The 18,333-nt window shown below is 49.2% G+C and overlaps 3 protein-coding genes and 1 long non-coding RNA gene across 4 annotated transcripts; 3 read left to right on the forward strand and 1 right to left on the reverse strand.

Moving 5' to 3' along the window:
* Window positions 1–675: 675 nt before the first annotated feature.
* Window positions 676–16,443, reverse strand: LOC119117908. The gene is made up of 13 exons (XR_005096624.1): window positions 16,353–16,443; window positions 15,736–16,073; window positions 14,607–15,397; window positions 14,407–14,503; window positions 14,295–14,331; window positions 14,151–14,177; window positions 11,480–11,692; window positions 11,219–11,272; window positions 10,858–11,067; window positions 9,605–9,680; window positions 4,658–5,566; window positions 1,535–3,035; window positions 676–1,462 (listed from the first exon to the last, which is right to left on the reverse strand). It is a non-coding gene; the product is annotated as an uncharacterized LOC119117908 (long non-coding RNA).
* Window positions 1,339–3,576, forward strand: LOC119117905 (proto-oncogene c-Fos-like). Its single transcript, XM_037244540.1, has 4 exons — window positions 1,339–1,476; window positions 1,555–1,728; window positions 2,275–2,382; window positions 2,457–3,576. The coding sequence occupies exons 1-4, from the start codon at window positions 1,360–1,362 to the stop codon at window positions 3,045–3,047; spliced, it is 990 nt and encodes a 329-aa protein (XP_037100435.1). The 5' UTR covers window positions 1,339–1,359; the 3' UTR covers window positions 3,048–3,576.
* On the forward strand, window positions 11,510–12,900 carry LOC119117906 (jun dimerization protein 2-like). Its single transcript, XM_037244542.1, has 3 exons — window positions 11,510–11,725; window positions 11,797–11,901; window positions 11,996–12,900. The coding sequence occupies exons 1-3, from the start codon at window positions 11,531–11,533 to the stop codon at window positions 12,185–12,187; spliced, it is 492 nt and encodes a 163-aa protein (XP_037100437.1). The 5' UTR covers window positions 11,510–11,530; the 3' UTR covers window positions 12,188–12,900.
* On the forward strand, window positions 14,639–17,340 carry LOC119117904. Its single transcript, XM_037244539.1, has 4 exons — window positions 14,639–15,354; window positions 15,751–15,852; window positions 15,947–16,141; window positions 16,424–17,340. Exons 1-4 carry the CDS (start codon window positions 14,659–14,661, stop codon window positions 16,577–16,579), a joined length of 1,149 nt encoding a protein of 382 aa, XP_037100434.1. The 5' UTR covers window positions 14,639–14,658; the 3' UTR covers window positions 16,580–17,340.
* Window positions 17,341–18,333: the final 993 nt, after the last annotated feature.

Here is an 18,333-nt window from a genome sequence, read left to right on the forward strand (position 1 = left end):
CGACTTTGTTGTATTGTTCTACTACTGTATTTATTCATTTGTGGTTTCATTGACTGGTTTTCACTGACAAGCGCTTTGTGACAGCTCAAGCTGTTGTGAAATGCGCTCTATAAAGTTGTATTATTTCACAATCTTGCTAAGAAACACTTTGTATTCAGGCACTAATGAATAAAACTTCGACAGGGTTTTGGCTTGGTGCCATCTTATCATTTCTGCAGGACTAGGAGTAGAATTTGATTTACTGCGAATAATATACAGCGTTTGAGGCAAGAAAATGTCTTTTTTTGCTTGCATTTTAAAGTCTCATTCGTAGACTGCATTCAAATTTAACAAGGTTTTTACCACTCCAAAATATCTGCAAAAGTGGACTTGCATCTCTGATTATAAAAATACAGTAACAATTTGTTGCCAGTGTAACATGGGTGACGTAATGGGCGTTTAATTTCTTCATTGAGTGCTAAAAACCGAAATAAATCACTAACGGTCAATTAACAAAATCCCCCCCCCCCCTCTCTGTTGCGTCTGGAGCCGTCCCAAGCGCCCCCTGCCTGCGCTTGTGCGTCCCTGTTCACCGGAAATGCCATATATGGCGCAGAGGGTATTTTTGTTTCTTTTTTTGTTGACGATCTGTCGTTTTGATCAGATGCACAGACGTAAAAGACAACACGAATTGTATCTAATTTAGGCACCTTTTTATATAAATAAAGATTGAATGAAAAAAAACCCGGCTAATAATGAGCACGTGAGCGCTGTGCCTCGTTGCATAAGCCAGCTGTGCAAAATGACGGTTGCACAAGCTGACTGAGCAAAAATAATGTTCTTGTTGAAAAGAAGGGATTGCTATCTTATTTCTGAGGACACGTTCTCATAAAACGAATATAAAAAAAAAAAACGGGCCACGGGTCACGTTGCAGGTATGATCCAGTAGCTGCATGCGTTCAATGACGTCGTTCATTCATGACGTGCTGATGCGTGGGGTGCCGCCTCGAACAAGACTGTTCTACTTCCATCATTTGCATTCATCAAAACATATTTTCATTGGATTATCATTGATTGTGGATTTATGATTGTTACTTTCACGTGCTACATTGGAGGGGGGCGGGGGACGCACCGTTGCTTCTCCCCCTAACCCCACCGAATGGTTTGCTCTCGTACGTTTCATTCATAAAATCCAGCTCACTATAAAAGGCGGGTCGTCCTGCCACTCGCTGCACTTTGCAACATTCACCAAGGCTGGCAAATGGAAGATAAGTGAGCATTCCTATGCATGATTTGATGTCCTCTGCCTTTTTCAGACGCATCTAAATTTGTTCTTTTCATTTCTTTTGATAGTTAAGAAAAAGAAAATCGAAATAAATCATGCACCCGGATTATTCCTCGGACTCGTCGTCGTCCAGCTGCAGCACAGCATCGCCTGGCGGGGACACTCTTGGGTGCAGCCTGCAGCCTCTGTCACCGGCACCTGACAACGACCAGGTAAAGAGTCAGAAAAAAGCATTATTAGTACAATTTAAAGAGAAAATAAAAGACGCACCATTTTTTGGGCGATGTCAGGATGTGGAAAGCGGTGCGTCGGACTGCGTGGTCCCCAGCGCGGATGCCATCTCGCCGGATCGGTGGCGCACGTCTCAACCGAGCGCCTCGCCTTCCAAAGAGGGCAGCAGGGGCCAGACGCCTTTTAAGAAGAAGGCCAAGCCCTCCGCCTGCAGAAAAGGGCACAAAGACAAGGTACGGGACGGGAAAGACGACGCTGCAATGTGTTTAAAAGACAGCGCGTGCATGTTAATGCACGTGGTGCATGCGCGCATCTTCGGAGTCTGCAGCGCCTCTGCATCAGCATTCAGTGCAGGGACTTTGTGGAGCGGTTCTTGTTCTCATCGCCTAAATATTTTCCCGTCTACTGGGGCTCATGAAAAGGGTAATAATCTCATCTGGTCCGGGATTTCACACCTTTACCATTGTAAAACCTGTTTTAACATTTGTAATGGGGGGGGTGTCAATTGAAGTAAAGGTGATCACCTTTAAATGTAGTAATAATGATAATAGTAAAATGAGTGGAATTCACAGTCCCACCGCTAGATGGCGACAACAGACTTCCTAACATCAGGTCAGCGTCAAGTCACACTGGTTTCCTTACAGTGGAAGAATATCATCCTTGAGAAGTTTTGACTTTTGAAACATGTTTTTCATCTAAACTTTTGGCGAGCACATAATGTGTGCACTTTTTTTCTTGAAATGCATCCATGTGCCTGTTTTTGTCGATTGCGTCTGCAGCCTTCCAAAGAAGAGGACGAGAGGCGGAGAATTCGTCGGGAGCGGAACAAAATTGCTGCGGCAAAATGCCGGAACAGGCGCAGGGAGCTGATCGACACGCTGCAAGCTGTACGTGTCAAGAAAATCCTATTGTTTATCTCGAAAGCGTATATGAGCGATGCCTGACTTCCCCTCCCCGCTAGGAAACTGACCAACTGGAAGAGGAGAAGTCCATCCTTCAGTCGGAGATAGACGAGCTCCTGAAGGAGAAGGAGCGCCTGGAGCAGGTGTTGTCCTCGCACGAGTCCTCCTGCTGTAAGCTGGAGGAGAAAGCTGACGAGGACGAAGTCACGATGATGTCGGCCGAAAGCGTCGGCCTGGCCCAAGTCCGCTGCATCCCGGCCGCCGCCATCTTCGGCAACTCCAACCTCCTCCTGTCCTCCAACCTGGAGGAGGACCAAGACGAGAGCCTGGAGGACCTGAAGGACGACCTGGACGACTTGGTCCCCAGTCTTGAGATGGAGGCGTCCGAGGAGGGGGAGGCCTTCGTCCCCGACATCGTGGACCTGAGCGGGCCTCTCTGCCTGCCCGACTGGGAAACCTTGTACAAGTCGGTGGCCGACGACCTGGAATGTCTGGCCGCGCCGCTCGCCGCGTCTTCCGGCCCCTCGTGCGGCGGCATCTACCGCACCGGCGTCTTCTCCTTCAGCTTGGCCGACTTGGACGCCCTGGCGGAGGACGCCCGGAGCGGCCCCGAAGACAGTCTCAACTCACCGACACTGCTGGCGTTGTGAATGGAAAAGGAAAAAAAAGAAAGTACAATATATAGTGAATCATATACGTACTGTATATCAAATATCTATTGTCAAAACGCCAAACTGTGATCTAGAGGGGTTCACTGTACTCTTGTTTTTTTCGGTAGTGTATGTTTGCTGTTGTTGCAACTTCCAAAGTGCAGATGATGTGGAATAAATATGGCGGGGCTGAATTCTTCCATTCTGGTGCAAGTGCGGTTGTCCGAAATGAACGCTTCACAAAAACGTGCATGCAAATCTCTTACAACAAGTGTCTTTTATCCCTTAGCTGTCATGTAAAGCTGGATCTAAACATGTACGTGCTGTAGACAAACTTGTGATGTAACAATTACCAAAAGAGTAACTGATGTGTAGCATTTGACGTGTATATCTTGCCATGTAATGTCATATTTCAATGTTTGTGCCATCTCTATTTTACTGGGACATATTTTATGACATAGTTTATTTTTTTACATATGGAAAATATGCGATGCAAAGAGGAAAAAATAAACGGTGACATTGAAACATGGAGCGTCTTAGTTATATTTAGAACGAGGATTATATAAAATTCATTTGCGGAGGAGAAAACACTGAGTGGGAGCTTGATTTGAATGACTTATTCATTGCGTTTTCGATGCTCCACAAAAGCAACGTCCTCAACGACGTGCCGACGTCACGGAGCGAGTTGCGTGCTGCGTCACGTCCGTTGACCACATATGGAGCGGGGCGGGGAGAAGCAGGCTGTTTTGTTTCTATGGCAACGGCCGTGTCGCCGCCGCCGCCGCCGCCGGGGGAAAAAGAGGGAGCGTTTCTACGTCCTCTCTTTTTTTAATCGAACGTTAATAAACAACCACGAGTTTCGACGAGTATTTCAACCATAGTTTCCCGTAATAACAACTTCGATCACGAGCTAGCAAAGAAAGTCAAAGCAAAACGGGGACACGACGCCGCCGCATGTGTTGGTGCGTTCAAGGTCACTGTGCGATTATGAGATTTCAGTTGCTGAGTTCAGACATGAGATTTCAGTTGCTGAGTTCAGACACATTAGGGGGCGCTACAACCTTCACGGGCTAACGACACTCACTTGCCACAACATTGGGCAATAACGTGGACTCTTATCAAAATTCTACTAGCAAGTAGAACCAATGGTTTATTTTATTTGAGCTATCTGTGAATAGAATTTGTACTTAGCGTGAGTGCTGTGTCACCAGTGATTAATACCTGTGTGGCATTGTGCAGGTGTTCCCAATATTCTGGCCAGTGACTGTACATGTCCCAGAGTACAATCCACCGCTTCCCGTTTTGACATTTTAGCTGCAATGATGGACAGAGCTTGTCAGCGTTGATGTTATCTGACGGCTTCACTTGCTTTTTCTTGCTTCATCCCAGTCCGGTAGCGAGCCGCTTCTGGCATTGCGACGGCAAAATACCACACAACTGTTGAAGCCACAAACATTACAACCTGACAGTTACGAGACACGCAGTGGATTTTGCTTGGGCAAATGGTTAGGTAGGCGCGTGAACACGGAGGATATCAAAAGTCTACACACCCCTGTTCTTGTGGACTTGATTAATTGAGTGAGTCCGGAGGATATCAAAAGACTACACACCCCTGTTCTTGTGGACTTGATTAATTGAGTGAGTCAACTTTCCTCCCACAGTAGGATGGTTAATATTTTGAAAGCAGCTTAGTGGAAGTCATCAGTCTGCAAGCTTCATGCTAACATAAGACAAAGGCCATTGATGGGCTGATGTCACCACGCGCTCGCCATAAATGGTGCCTCGGCCCCGTGACATTGATTAATGCCCGTAAATGTAGCACTTCCCTGGGACTGTAAGCGCAAGCGCGCTGCTGATGAGATAACGTGATGCGGAAAAAGTGAGCGCAAATGTGAGACATGCAACAAGAGGATGGAGACAATCCGTCCAAGTAACAAGCCGACGATGGGACGATTCTTCTGTTTATTTTAAAACGGTCCCACTTGGTATTTGATAAGAGATTGAAAAGATTTTTTGTGCTTCCTTAACCATTTATTACATGTTCAATGGAATGATCATAAATGAGCTATGGGAATAATACAAATGAAACTCAAAAGTAGAGTTTCCTTCAGCACAACTGCAAGAATGGCAAAGATCTCAGTTGCTGAAATCAAGAGCGCTTCGCCGCCAACTTCCTGTTCTGCCCCGGCTCTTATGAAATATGGAAAGATTTTCAAAAAAGTGCCAACGGCCGGACGGGCGTCTGCGAGGATCCCGAAAGGAGAACAACAAGAAGGAAGGAAGCAAATTAATAGGGACCGCTTGCCTTATTGTGTCTGCAGTGCGGTCAAGGAGGAGGAATGAGTCAGGACGGGACGGGACGGGACTGGACTGGACGCTGTCTGGCGCGAGCCACGGGTATTTCCCAGAGAGGTGGCATGGTTGTGCAGAAAAGACATCACCCAGCAGACGTGAAGCAAATAACACTGACTGAGCTGCACGCTCACGTGAGGAGGCAGGCGCCTTTCGGGGAATGACACCTGCCGATGATGAGAAACACAACTTAAATACAATCACCCAAAAAGTCCATTTGACCTCAGGCTCATTTGAGTTGTTGACACTGTGTCAAATTGACAAGACATTGACTTTTGTTTCACAGGCACTCCAACCGATTAACGTGGAGTCCAAATGCGATTCGGCGACACATTTGACGATATCAGATCATTTCGGGTTTATTTTCTTGCATCCAAGTGACATTTTGGACAACTTTGCTGCAAAGAGAGCCGTGACCATCTCTACCTTACAGAACGTGGCCTGTTTTATGATCACTTCTGCTTTATTAACCCGCTTGGCACCTCTGAAATGTGTTCCAGGTCTATGTTTGGAGCGAGTGTGACGCACGCACACGACCCCCTCCCCCACAGATGTGAGACATAAATCACAGCAGAGCCAAATTAGAAGCTAAAAAAAGGGGAACACAGTGGGGTATTTGGGGGGGGGGGGGCTGGAATAACCCCGGTGGCATGCTTTGTGACTGGAACAATTGAGTACGTTGACAAAAATATGAAATTAGTCAAGAGTGGACAACCTTGAACTAAGACACATGGCAACTTTTGCGAGTAAAGTCTCGAATACCGCACGTCTTCTTTACAATGCAGCACATTCCTATTTTGTTACCGATTGTGAACACTAGGGGAAAGCGTAGAGGCCAAAATTCACACTCTTGGAACTTTCTGGAACTTTCCTTAACCTCCCTTAACAACATGCAGCCAATCGTGAGACGTACATTCGATTTGGGTTTCTTCAACAACACCGAATTGTGACTCAAGCAAAACAGCACTTCAGGGCACTTTAAGGCCAAAGCAAGATGGCGGTCGCCCTTGCAAGATTTATAGTGTCGGAGTTGGCGGGCCAGCTGCAATAACATGATTTCAAGCTGCATGTGAGGTCGCCTGTAGCAGTCAATGGAAGGCGCGCGACAAATCGCATGTGTCGACCGACGGAGGGGGCAAACGAGGGTTAAACAAAGCAAATAAAAAGCCAGTCAAGTAAGTCTTGTGTAACTCGTCAAGTGGGACTTAGAGTGAGGAATAAAAGAGGAAGTGCAAATCAACACCAGCAATACTATAGCTAGCCATACGTTGAAGTGGAAGCAGAAATAGGCCACGACAATAACTGCTTTTTCAATGCACACTCACACACATACGAAAAAGCAGATCTTTGCTAACCCTGTTCCAATACTTTTGCAGGGGCCTGACTGTATGCTAGACTGCGCTTGCATGGAGTCCGTGCGATAGTGGCACTTGTTTCTATGTAGCGGCTCCTGTCAACAGCAGAGGCGCCTGCCTGGATGAGCGTCCAAAGTTTTCCTCTCCGCTTGTGTATGTTTTCGGTTGCTAGGGGGCGGAGCCAGCCGACCGGCCGGCCCCGCCCCGCCCCTCCCTCCCTCCGTCCGTCCGTCCTCTTGCATGAGTCTCATGCACTCACGCACGCTTACGTCTGGCTCGGCCACTTCCGCATTCCGGAGTTCTCCCAGACCTGGCCCACTACTTAAACGGGCTGATGCAACCACTCGGGCTAGTCCCCGAAGCCGACTCTGGGAAAAAAATTCCGCATTTCGCTCATCCCATCCGGATTGTTTTGATTTTTGTTTGTTTAGACGCACAACAGGTAAGCGCGCGACTCGCCGTCGCCTTCCTTCCTTGCGTCGCTTATGTGTTATTATGATGATATTATATTTTTGATCGGTTGGTAGAGTTGTGAGTACACGATGTACATTTGTTTGGAATTGCTACTTGGAAAAATAGTCGCTGCTCGGCCATGTGCTCTGCACCGCGCTGCAATCCCTTGTAAACTTTGCCGTGTTACATGGTCGTAGGGGATGTGGGCTTGGCACGACGCGCTTCCCCCTCCGCGATATGCAAGCTTGCCAAAAGATCAAGCTTTTTCATTTTTCACTGCACTGGACCCGACTGGACTGGACTGTGTGTCGGTTACTCCGCTCGCGGAGACAGTTATGTAACGCCAACACGTCGCAGGATGACGGCAGGCGAAGTTCCGCCCGCGCTCGCCCAGACTCCGCTCACTTTGCACGCGTTTCAGATTCAAACCGGTAAAAGCGGGGAGTTCAATCGCGACTTTCCAATCTTGCCACCTCGCAGCTATAGAGACAAGTGAAAGCTCACGTACGGCCACGTCGGATATCCTATTACTGTTCGTACGTGTCGTTTATGGAAGAATTTTGTTTGAGCGTAGGTTTGGCAGTTTTCGGCAGGGTTCGTTCAAGGTCGTAAACTATCGCAAAGACGTTTCCTTACCTGCTTCTTTATTGTAAACTTATCATGTTTAATGTTTCTGTCACCGTGTGAATACATGTTGATACTTTTCAAGTATTCTTTCGGCAGAACATCTATTTTATTTGAATGGGATTCAGATCTTTAAAATATACAGTACAGAAGAAAAGAATGTGATGCTCTTCATTCAATTGCCACATACTCTGCCGGGGCATGTTTACACAAACTTTTCTGACCGCTGCGTTAAAATTAAATGCTCATTAATCATGCTATTTCTCCACAGTGTGCGAACACAGTTGCACCATTGACAGAAGAAGTTCTCTCTGAGTAAGTATTGTGCATTGACCAAACTTTTCCATTTAAGCAATCGATTGTGTGACTAAGGTTAACGAAAATATATTTCAAATAAGGGAAGAAAGAACATTTTTGGAGTGATTCATCTAAATGAACCTCGAGCTGTCGAGGCTCCTGGTCTGCCTGAAGAGTTAAGGCCGACCGACCGACCGTGGAATGGGAACTATGATGTGATGGCAGGCATGCATGCGACCTGCGAGTTCAAAGGTTCAGCCTTTTCCAAATTTGTGACTGGACCAGTCTCCAGCTGCTGCATGCACGCCGGGCGTGTGTGAGACGTGTCTACTCGCCTTTGGCTCTATTTGTGTCGTTGGGGCATGTTTGGGCGTTAGACGAAAAAAAAGAAGGGATTTCTGCCGTCGGCAGGCAGCTCGGGGCTAAAGGTGCTGAGAGCCTGGACGTGGGCGCGCGGGCGGTTTATTTTAAGTCGAAATGCCTTCCAGTACGTCTGTGGGGAGCTGGAATTGGCGAGCTGCACCGCAGTGCACACACTGCAGACGCATTGCAGGCCCGCCAGCCAACTAGGCACCAGCAAGCCCCCCCATTTTCACTGCTGATGGTGTCGCCTTATCGTTTGTTGGCCCTGTAAATCTTTTTTAAATATTATTGCAAGAACTACGTCACGGTGGGTTCCAATAGGCAATGGGGCCAAAAGCGTGTTTCATCACAGTGTGCCGGCTGGATGACGAAACACGGGACAAAGGATGGAAGGGCATTAAATTGACATGCGGGTGTTGCATCATCTCACAACAAATCACATTTTCTGGCCTCGGCTCGGCCAATTTCTTCTCGTGGAGGATTGCGGGCCGGATTTGTCACGGGTGGGAACCGCCGTGGCTTTTTGTCTACCGTTATTGAATCTATCAAACAGGCCCACCCAAGATGCAAATACCTTCGGACCAATGACGGCGGACAGCTTATTCTTTGATTGTTGCAATTTTCTGCTTATAACTTTGATGACGCCCGCCCAGACGGCACCTCCTACCCTCCGTCCACCCGCCGGGCCTCGCCTCCGCATCTAGGCGCCGGCTCCCGGGCCGGTTGTCCCGACACGCCAATGAAAATAGGACGAGGGCTCGCAGGAATGTCCGTCCTGACTCTCGCTGCTCTCAAGACAAATTCTCCGGTTTCCCGGGAACGTTGCGTAAGGCCGAGCGACTGAGCGCAGATGGTAACGATGATGGCTGAGACGTTGGCCGGAGATGGGGGGGGAGCGAGCGTGCCTTGGCCTCCGGCCTTGCCGCTTACCGCTCGCAACTCGGTGAAACATTTCATCCGGGCGAGATGCTGCTGTGCAGCCTTTTTCAATCGCTGTGGCTGATTCCATTTTGGAAAATGTTCTGGCTGTTCCCGTAAATGTGGCGCTTTCAAACACAAAGTCTGGCGGCCAAAAACGCTTTGTCTCAAGGTCAAGCAAGCCAAGTTAATTACCTTTGGTTTAGGTCCCGTCCCACGGAGGTGCGATGGTTTCGGGACAGGCGGCCGAGTGCTCCTCGGATTTCCACTTCTGCGTGACGAGAGAAGGGGAAAACAAATCAAAAGCTGGAGCACATTGTGACAAATGGAACTGAGCGCTTGCTCAAAACAACAACTAGCGTACAGTGCAGTGGCCCTGTAATAAAACAAAAACAACCTATATTAAAAAAATGCCTTTGAAAGCGCCCCCCACCCCCCTTCACATTGACGGCGGCTGGAGGGAATGCGGATAATGGGGGCCGCCGGTCGTCCCGCTGGCTATTGAGAAGGAATTCCACAGCCCTGCTAATTGTTCTCAGGAAAGACTCAGGAAATGGAGCGGGGCTGAAAGTGAGCCCAGGCCATCCAAAATGTATGCGTGAAGCCAGCCAGACTACTTTTGGGCCGGGAACCAGAACCAACATTGAGCGGGTCCTTCCTATATTTCACAGCTAATACATGAGTGACATTTGGTGGCGTCCTTCGTGCTGGAGACGACAAACACTTTTCAGGTTCTTTTCAGAAGCTCGCGCCCAACTCGAAAGGGGAATTTGGTCGGAAGTGGAACGAGGCCCGGAGCGGGTTGCCCCTGCCCTGCCATAGAGGGACTCGAACAACATTGTTTTTTCAAATCGTTTTTCTTTCTCAAACGACTCGTTTGGAGGGAACTGTTGCTCTCGCTCGGCTCGCATATGGGCCGGGTCGGCCGCTGCACAAAATGAAAAAGTCCTTGGCGCCCTCTGCTCCGACATCCCTCGCGGGAGTTTCACACACAGAGAGGCAATTTTGTCTGAGAAAGATCTTTACCAGAGCTGTCTTGTTCTTTTCCTCTCCAGCAAAAACAACAGGCGGCTGCCAAGCGCCGTGTAAATGGGAGTTATACATGAAGTGAGCGAGAGAGGAAAAAAAAAAAGGGAGGGAGGGAGGAATTCAATGATCAAATGCCTCATTTGACGCTGGCTCTGCACTCGAACCCTTGGAGCGAATAAGTCACGCAGCCCGAATGAAGAGGTCACGACAAATGCAGACGTGAGCTTGCCAGCGCAGGTGGACGGACGGACGGGTTTCTCCTGACGGCGGCCATTTCTTTGCCTACTTGCGAGTCCGAATCGATTTTTCTTCTCTATCAGTCCAACCGTAAAAAACTTTGCGCTCCATATGCTGGGGTGGAGTGCGTTACGTAAGCTCCCTCTATGGCTTTTGTAATGGCTCAAGTCTTGATAACTTACCATCCATCGTTGGCTGTCAGCTCGTCGGACTGCAGCACAGTCAGCTGTTTGAGAGCGCGGCACAATAGCGCTCTTTGTTTGCCGCATCTGAGAGGGGCTTTGTTCAGCTCTCGTCCAACCTGTCCGGGCACGGAAGCCGAGGAGGGGGCCGTTCGGGAATACAACTGGCAACGCGCTCGCCACCCCACCGCCCCGGGGATGCGGCAAGTTCTGAAATCAAAGGGCTCAAAGGTCAGATGATTTGAAATTGGAGCGGAATGTGGATGCCACACAAGACTATCAAATATTTTTAGAAACGGTTATTCTTTCCACAAATGACTTTTGGGTTTTCCCCACTGTTGAATAACAACACGTTACCAACCAAGCAAGTGTAGGGTCGACTCGCACCAAGTGGCCGCCGCGGCGTTGAAATGGTCTGTTGGCAAAAACAGCAAGCGGTTGGTTGTCGCCGTGATGTCAGACCACAAGGACGGGAGGCGGGGCTTACGTGGCGGCTGCAATATCACGCCGGGGCGGCCGCAATATCACGCCGGGGCGGCCGCAATATCACGCCGGGGCGGCCGCAATATCACGCCGGGGCGGCCGCGATCTGACGAAGGACTCTGCTGGGATACAAACTCACAAGCCTTTTGCTCTCCTCCCAACAGCAGCGGCGGCGGCGGCCGGGCGGGACATGATGCCGGGACAGATTCCGGACCCTTCGCTGGCGGCGGGCTCCCTGCCCTGCCTGGGCCCGCTGGCGGGCATCTCAGCCACCACGCTCACCGACCAGCTGAAACTGGCCGACTTCCACCAGCTGGGCGCCATGTTCTCGCCGCTGCACTTCCTCGGCAGGCTGGGAAAGAGGCCGCTGAGCATCAAGACAGAGGTGAGGTTCCAGACGCGGTGCCGCGGCCGGCCCGAAGTGAAATTCTAATCTGACCGTCGGCCCGTTTGCAGATGGATGAAGACGAAGAGAGGAGGAAACGACGGCGAGAGAAAAACAAAGTAGCGGCGGCGCGATGCCGGAACAAGAAGAAGGAACGAACGGACTTCCTTCAAAGGGTGACTTTTCCGACGCAAACCCCACGACGGCACGAGCGATGTCCCCCTCGCCGTTGTCCATCTGAGCAATGCCCATTTGTTTCCCTCCCGTCAGGAATCGGAACGTCTGGAGATGGTCAACTCGGATCTGAAGGCTCAGATCGAGGAGCTCCGCCTCGAGCGGCAGCAGCTGATGGTGATGCTCAACCTGCACCGGCCCACCTGCATCGTGCGCACCGACAGCGTCAAAACCCCCGAAAGCGAGGCCGACCCCCTGCTGGAGCAGCTGTCCACCGACGCCAAGTGAAGGGGGGAGGGCGGGGACGCAGAGGGAACCCCCCCCCCCGGGCGTACGTCACACGTGCCAATATCACATTTCCAAGTAAGCACTTGAGCTCCAAGCTGGCCACTTTTGGGGACTGGACACACAGACGTGCAGTTGTGTGCAAACAGGAGGCGGCTGTGTCCGCGGCAGACCGGAAAGAGCTCCGGATTGGTTGCCGTGCCGACGACGGTGACACCCGCCGTGCCTCGTCACCGACGTGCCGGCTCCGCATATGATAGGAAACGGCACCCAGAAAAAGAAAAGGGACCAATGGACACTGGTGGGAAAAGGCCTCAAAGAACGCTCGGTGCTCTGGCGGTGCGCCGTGGCCAGTTTTGCTTGACTTCTGGCGTACTATACTCAGTGCAAGTGCACCACCATAATTTTTTTATACATATTTTATAATACTTTGCATTAGCTGCCCGCAAACGACGGCGGCAGTTACCGGTTGATCCGACTCGTGGTGACGCTGGCGTCATGAAATAGCACATAAGGAAAAAATAGAAAAAATGTTTACACTCATTTATTGTACTTGTTTTCTACGACCCGAAATCCCCGGCGATCACTTGATGTGATTCTTCAACCTACAGTGGAAGCGAGCGTTTTGTTGATGAGCAGTATTTCAATGTCTGGACATGTATCTGCAATGTATGACTCTGTTACCCCGTGTAGATTAAAATCTATTTTTGAATTCACTTGTAATTGTCCTCCCTTTTATAAAACAGACCATGAAAAGGGGCCGTTTGTCAATACTGTTGGCGCCATCTGTTGGACACTTTGTGAACCAACATCAAGTTGGATTTGGGTTAGCTATGCGTCCCATTTTAAGGCCATCGGTCGTTTTGTTGCCTTTTCATTTTTCTTATTTACATCCGTCTTGGCAATCTTGCACAAGGCGACTTTTGTTTGAGGCCTCATCAAACATTTGAGGGTCTGCTAAAGAGTCCTCGCTTGGGCTAACATTGATGCAATTGTCTTATTTCATAATAAGACGGGGGGGGGGGGGAATAATGAAGGTAAATGATGCCTGTGATGTGGCTTGATGAAAACAAACAGTTTCCTTTCATGTGAATCATCACAAAGACAAATTCACAGATTTGGCCGGCCACATTTCCAAGGAGGAACAAAAAAGGCGGCCAAGAACCCTTCCGATTTCTATGCTCCCACTGGCGCACGCGGCCAATTAACATCGTCTGCACAACGCTAATGGAATCTTGAGGGCTACTGGAAGTAAATAACGGCATTAAAAGGAAGCCTCGGGCCATTGTTTCCTGCATTGGGGCCGCCATATTCTCATGCTAATCGCATATTCCGCCTCGTTTTGTTTCCGCCTTAATGAATTCTGTGTTCTTTGCTACCTCGGACATTTGTGTAGGTGCTGGCAGAGAAACAAAGACATTCGTAAGGGCCTCCGTGTCACCCCCACAAACGCATCCCCGCGATTATTAAAGTAAACAGAAAATAGTGGGGGGGGGCTCGCTCGCAGCTGCAGGCACTCCAAGGCCGCGTTTGTACGCTGGCAGAAAGGAGCAAGCGACCCTCAAGACTTGGGCAAAAAAACATCATCTCATTATTTGGGCAGTCTCAAGAGCGAGGCGGCTAATCACGGCTTTGAAGACTCGGGATGCGTTTGCGCCGCGGACTCTTTGGCAGGAGATGAAATGTGCCGTGACAGGAAAAGAGGGCCAGACAACTCTGGGCCACCGGGCCGCACGTGGCCCGCGAGAGGGTTCGTTACGGCCACCCGTGCAAATGTGACGACAACGCGTAAAAGCTCAGAGAAGCGGTCAGGTGCGTCTGGCCAATAGAGGGCGCCGACATGCCAAATAAGACAAAATGGAATCAAGAAAATATTGCAAAAAATATGATGGAAGATGGTTTTGTAGGAGCAAATTGAGCACTTGAAGGCAAGTCAGACATGAGCAAGTGGCAAAGTGGCACTTACTTGCTCTGGAGAGCTCCTCTGGTGCCACTTGTTTATTCATCAGCGTCCCAGTCCAAATAGAAAGGCAGCAAGCGGAAAGACAAGACAGAACGGAGCAAAGTGTCAAATTCATGAAGACAAAAAGAATCCAAATGTGAGCCGTACCTCGAAGGAGTCACTTGGAGCCAGAATACTGCAGGCGCTGGATGATGAATTGGACAGAGAGAAATTGTTGTCTGTGTCGGTCAATGTGAGGCAAAAAGGGGGCCGGTCCAACCTGTCGCTTGGCCGCGCCCCTTGATTTTTAAAGGGCCTCGCGTGCGGCGAGTCGAGTCACAGCTCCAGTCCGCCAGCCATCCTCCCAAGACGTCTCCCTGAAGACAACAAACAGGTGGACATCAGGTAGGACTCGCTTTCAACACAACCATTTTTTTTTTTTTTGGAGTTCATCATGATGCAAATGTGCCCCCGCATCACTTAGATGGCGCTTTGTTTGCATTTAGCAGCGCTTGATTGATCCTAATCCAGCATGAATGTGAGCATGTGGAGCAACGACATCTTTTGGCTGGACCAACTGGCTCCTTTTGAGCTCCGTCCCACTCGGGCAAAATCTCAAGACGCCTTCGACGAGACGAGCGGGACGCCGCGTCTCTGCTACGCATCTCCCGCCGCCAAACGGAGCGGCCGTCCGGCCAAGCGAGCCCGGGTGGAAGATATCCTGAGCTGTTCGCCTGTTGGCGAGATGAAACAAGACCCGGTCCAGAGAGCGGAGGGAAGCCGGAAGCCGGCTCTCTTGACAACTCTTCCGGAAGAGCCGCGGCCGACGTGGAACGGCTCTCCACATGCAAACTTAAGGGATGGCGACTCTTGCGAAACCACAAGTGGCACAAAGTCAGGCAACTTTTCACTCGAGCCGGAAAAAGCAATGGCCGACGTTTTCAAGTACGAACTCTCCAGAGCCGTGAGTCACAGCGTCGACTCGCTTTTCAAAAGCATGCCGCTGATACGGGTGGCCGACGGGTCTTCGAGGGGTCCGCGCCGGGTGCTCGACGTTCAAACCGAGGCGCTGTCTCTGGTGGTACGAGGACCTCGAGAGGAAGCGCCAAAGTCGCTCAAAGTCCGATCCGAGGCGGAGTCCGGATCGACTGAGGTGCCGAGTGTTTGCTTCCCGCGCGTCAAGATGGAGTCAAGCGGCCTTCTCAAGAATCATCGTTACAGCCTCAACGTATCCTTCCATGTTGACCACATAGGTAGGGCCTTTGGCTCACCTGGTGAAGAAAAGTGGGACAGAACTTGGGTGCATTGCCAACAATTTTTAAGTCCCACTTTTAAAAGTACATCACCTATCTGTCATTTATAACGAAGCACTTTGGGGAAAACAAAGACTTGTGCAAAAACAAAGAGGCATAGCGTGCTTGCTTCAAGCACTGCCACTTTCATTTAAAACTGGGACATTAAATGACAATTAGTATAGTTCGAGCCCAAAATGTTTAAGCAAGCCACATAGTCAAAGGTCCACTAGCCTAATGCCAACATGACGACGCAAAATGCCACCGGAAATGAGCACACACAAAAAAAGAAAAGTCAAAACCAGTGTGGTCCTTACCTGTGGGCCACTTAGGAGGGTTTGACCACGCAGCATCTGAAAAAAGCCAAGCTGATGTTCTTCTATGCGCGCTATCCCAGCTCGCCGGTGCTGAAGATGTGTTTCCACGATGTGCAGGTGACAGTGAACGCCGCCGCGCTGCTCTTCTCATTTCACGGAAGGACACAGCAAAAGCGTTTGACCATCTCACTTACCCACCCGCTGCTCGCAGTTCACACGCTGCATCGGCTCCCAGCTCATCAAGTGGTTCAGTAACTTCCGCGAGTTCTACTACATCCAGATGGAGAAGTTTGCACGGCGCGCCGTGGCGGAGGGGCCGGCCGACGCGGTGGCGCTGTCTGTGGGCAGAGAGTCGCAACTTTTCAGAGCCCTCAACGTGCACTACAACAAAGGCGGCGACTTCCAGGTGAGCTTGAGGCTTTCCGTGTTGAAATGTCCCCCCCCCCCCCCCCCCCATTTTGCTGTCTACATGTGTCGCTGCACCGTTTGTGTTCAAATGGCAGTTTTCAAGGCAAATTCTTTTCGCAAACAAGAAAAGTTCAAAGTCTTGCGAAACGACAAACAATATGATTACAAGTGCAGTTACTCAGCTAGTCATTTGCTTTGTTGGCACTTACCTTGATTTACAACGGCTGCTTTCGAATATGAGAAATGTCAGAGATGTCTACGCTACTGCCTTTCAAAGCAGGTCCCCAATGGCTTCCTCCAAGTGGCAGAGATTACACTGCGGCAATTCTACACTGCCATTTCCACGGGAAAGGACCGAGAACCGTCCTGGAAGAAGGCCATCTACAAGGTCATCTGTAAGCTGGACGCCGACGTCCCGGCCCAGTTCAAGACTTAGGGCTGACATCTGCTTTGCCACAACGGCGACGTGGGCTTACTCGAGCGACTCGGGAGCATTCAAAATACGACACACAAACAGTATTGGTCTGTCCCCATGTAACTTTTTTGCAGTCACTTTTTGCCACCTGCTGTCGACTAAAAATGACATCAGAGATGCCAGGTCTCGACAACCAATCACGACTCAGCTTTACAAAACCGGTGAGCCGTGATTGGTTGGCAACTGCAATGTCATTTTCAGTCCACGGCAAGGGGCAAAATGGCTGCCGCCCCGCGGAGACAATTTTTTCTTGTTAAATTCATCTTCCAGAGCACTGTTTCCACTAGTTGGGCTGCACAGAACATATGACACAGATTTTTGGGGGGGTAGACTTCCCCTTTAAGGTTGACATGGTAGATGTTTTTTGGAGACAATCATGACAAATACATTCAGATACATTTGTGTAATAAATGAGCAATGTTTGAAGCATATTAAATCAGAGTAAACATGATTTGGGAGGGTCAATGTTTTTACCAAATCCATGTTACATCGGTGTCAAATCACACACTTGTGAGAGTAAAATGTCGACTCCCGGATATGCAAACACAGATGCATAGGTTTTTTTTTGTAATATATCAATAAATACTGTACTCGGTAGATTGACATACACAGCAGTTGCAACAAAAGATTGGACACTTGAAATGGGACAGTTTTACTAACCTGGGTGAGAGTTGCCCTTCATGGGGTCATCTAAGAGAAACACATTTTGCAGTAGACTGGCAGTCATTTCAATGTCATGCTCATCAACATTGGAAGTCAAGTACTGTGGCAGTCATAATTCCTGAAAGTAAAACCCATTCTGGGTTGGGAGATATTATTCATTCTCCAACATGACGGTCCGTTTTGCAAAAGAGAACCTTTTAATTGCCTTGCCTGGATAAATGTACAAAATGAAAAAAAAATTGGAAGCAGCATGTTTGCTGCATTCGATTTTTTGAACTCATTTCCGAGATAGTGACTCGTCTCAACCAAACTAAACCTTGTTAGCAACAAAAGGACACAACTCTGTGCTTGTTGACTATTTAATGACAATTGAACAAAGTGACAATTAGGTTGGGCTGCCGTCCCTGCTCATACTTGCCTCAATCCAACATTCTCAACCTTTTTGAAAAGTAACTGTACAAAGTATGGCAAATATTGAGGTCTTATAAAGCCTTTTAAAGTTCTGTAGTTAAAGGCAAAAAATCTTGACAAGAAACAAAAAAGACAGGTGAAAAGGCAAAGTGCCGGAAATGGATCGGAAGCTCACATTGTTGCGGCAGCGCAATCAAAGAAAAACATCAGCATTTTCTCCTCCATACTCACCACGGTGAATCCAAGTTGCTTCGTCTCTTCTCAAGTCTTTAGGTCTCGACAGACGCTTCACGACAATCCAATGACAAAATGGAAGATTCCAACAAGTTTGTTCCTCTGGCTTTTGGGGGCGGAAATGCTGCATAAAACAAGTGAGTCTTGGTGACGGAGGGGAGACTCCTGCTTCCCAGCTCAGTGTTCAAGCGTGATGACGAGCGTGCCCTACAATAACACGCTACATTCAAGGCAGCGGCGTCATGGGAGGGAATTAGACCTAAGGGAAAGGAAGCAGACATTTGCAACAAGAGGATAGATAAAGCAATCAATACAGGAGAGTGAAAATGTACCGGTGAGGTTCGGTCCATCAATTGAATTTAAAAACAAAAACGGATGTGACTGCAAATTGGCCAAGTGTGTGAAAT

The sequence above is a fragment of the Syngnathus acus genome, chromosome 24 (genome assembly GCF_901709675.1).
Source record: "Syngnathus acus chromosome 24, fSynAcu1.2, whole genome shotgun sequence".
Classification (NCBI taxonomy): Eukaryota; Metazoa; Chordata; class Actinopteri; order Syngnathiformes; family Syngnathidae; genus Syngnathus; species Syngnathus acus.

What these genes read in the sequence shown, in the direction of transcription:
- LOC119117904 (XM_037244539.1), top strand. Translation starts at nt 14,659, where the DNA reads ATGAATGTGAGCATGTGGAGCAACGACATCTTTTGGCTGGACCAACTG. An exon ending in ATCATCGTTACAGCCTCAAC is followed by an intron (nt 15,355 to 15,750) that starts GTATCCTTCCAT and finishes TGGGCCACTTAG; the next exon opens with GAGGGTTTGACCACGCAGCA. An exon ending in TGTGTTTCCACGATGTGCAG is followed by an intron (nt 15,853 to 15,946) that starts GTGACAGTGAAC and finishes CGCTGCTCGCAG; the next exon opens with TTCACACGCTGCATCGGCTC.
- LOC119117906 (XM_037244542.1), top strand. Translation starts at nt 11,531, where the DNA reads ATGATGCCGGGACAGATTCCGGACCCTTCGCTGGCGGCGGGCTCCCTG. An exon ending in CGCTGAGCATCAAGACAGAG is followed by an intron (nt 11,726 to 11,796) that starts GTGAGGTTCCAG and finishes GCCCGTTTGCAG; the next exon opens with ATGGATGAAGACGAAGAGAG. An exon ending in GAACGGACTTCCTTCAAAGG is followed by an intron (nt 11,902 to 11,995) that starts GTGACTTTTCCG and finishes CCCTCCCGTCAG; the next exon opens with GAATCGGAACGTCTGGAGAT.
- LOC119117905 (XM_037244540.1), top strand. Translation starts at nt 1,360, where the DNA reads ATGCACCCGGATTATTCCTCGGACTCGTCGTCGTCCAGCTGCAGCACA. An exon ending in GAAAAGGGCACAAAGACAAG is followed by an intron (nt 1,729 to 2,274) that starts GTACGGGACGGG and finishes TTGCGTCTGCAG; the next exon opens with CCTTCCAAAGAAGAGGACGA. An exon ending in TGATCGACACGCTGCAAGCT is followed by an intron (nt 2,383 to 2,456) that starts GTACGTGTCAAG and finishes CCTCCCCGCTAG; the next exon opens with GAAACTGACCAACTGGAAGA.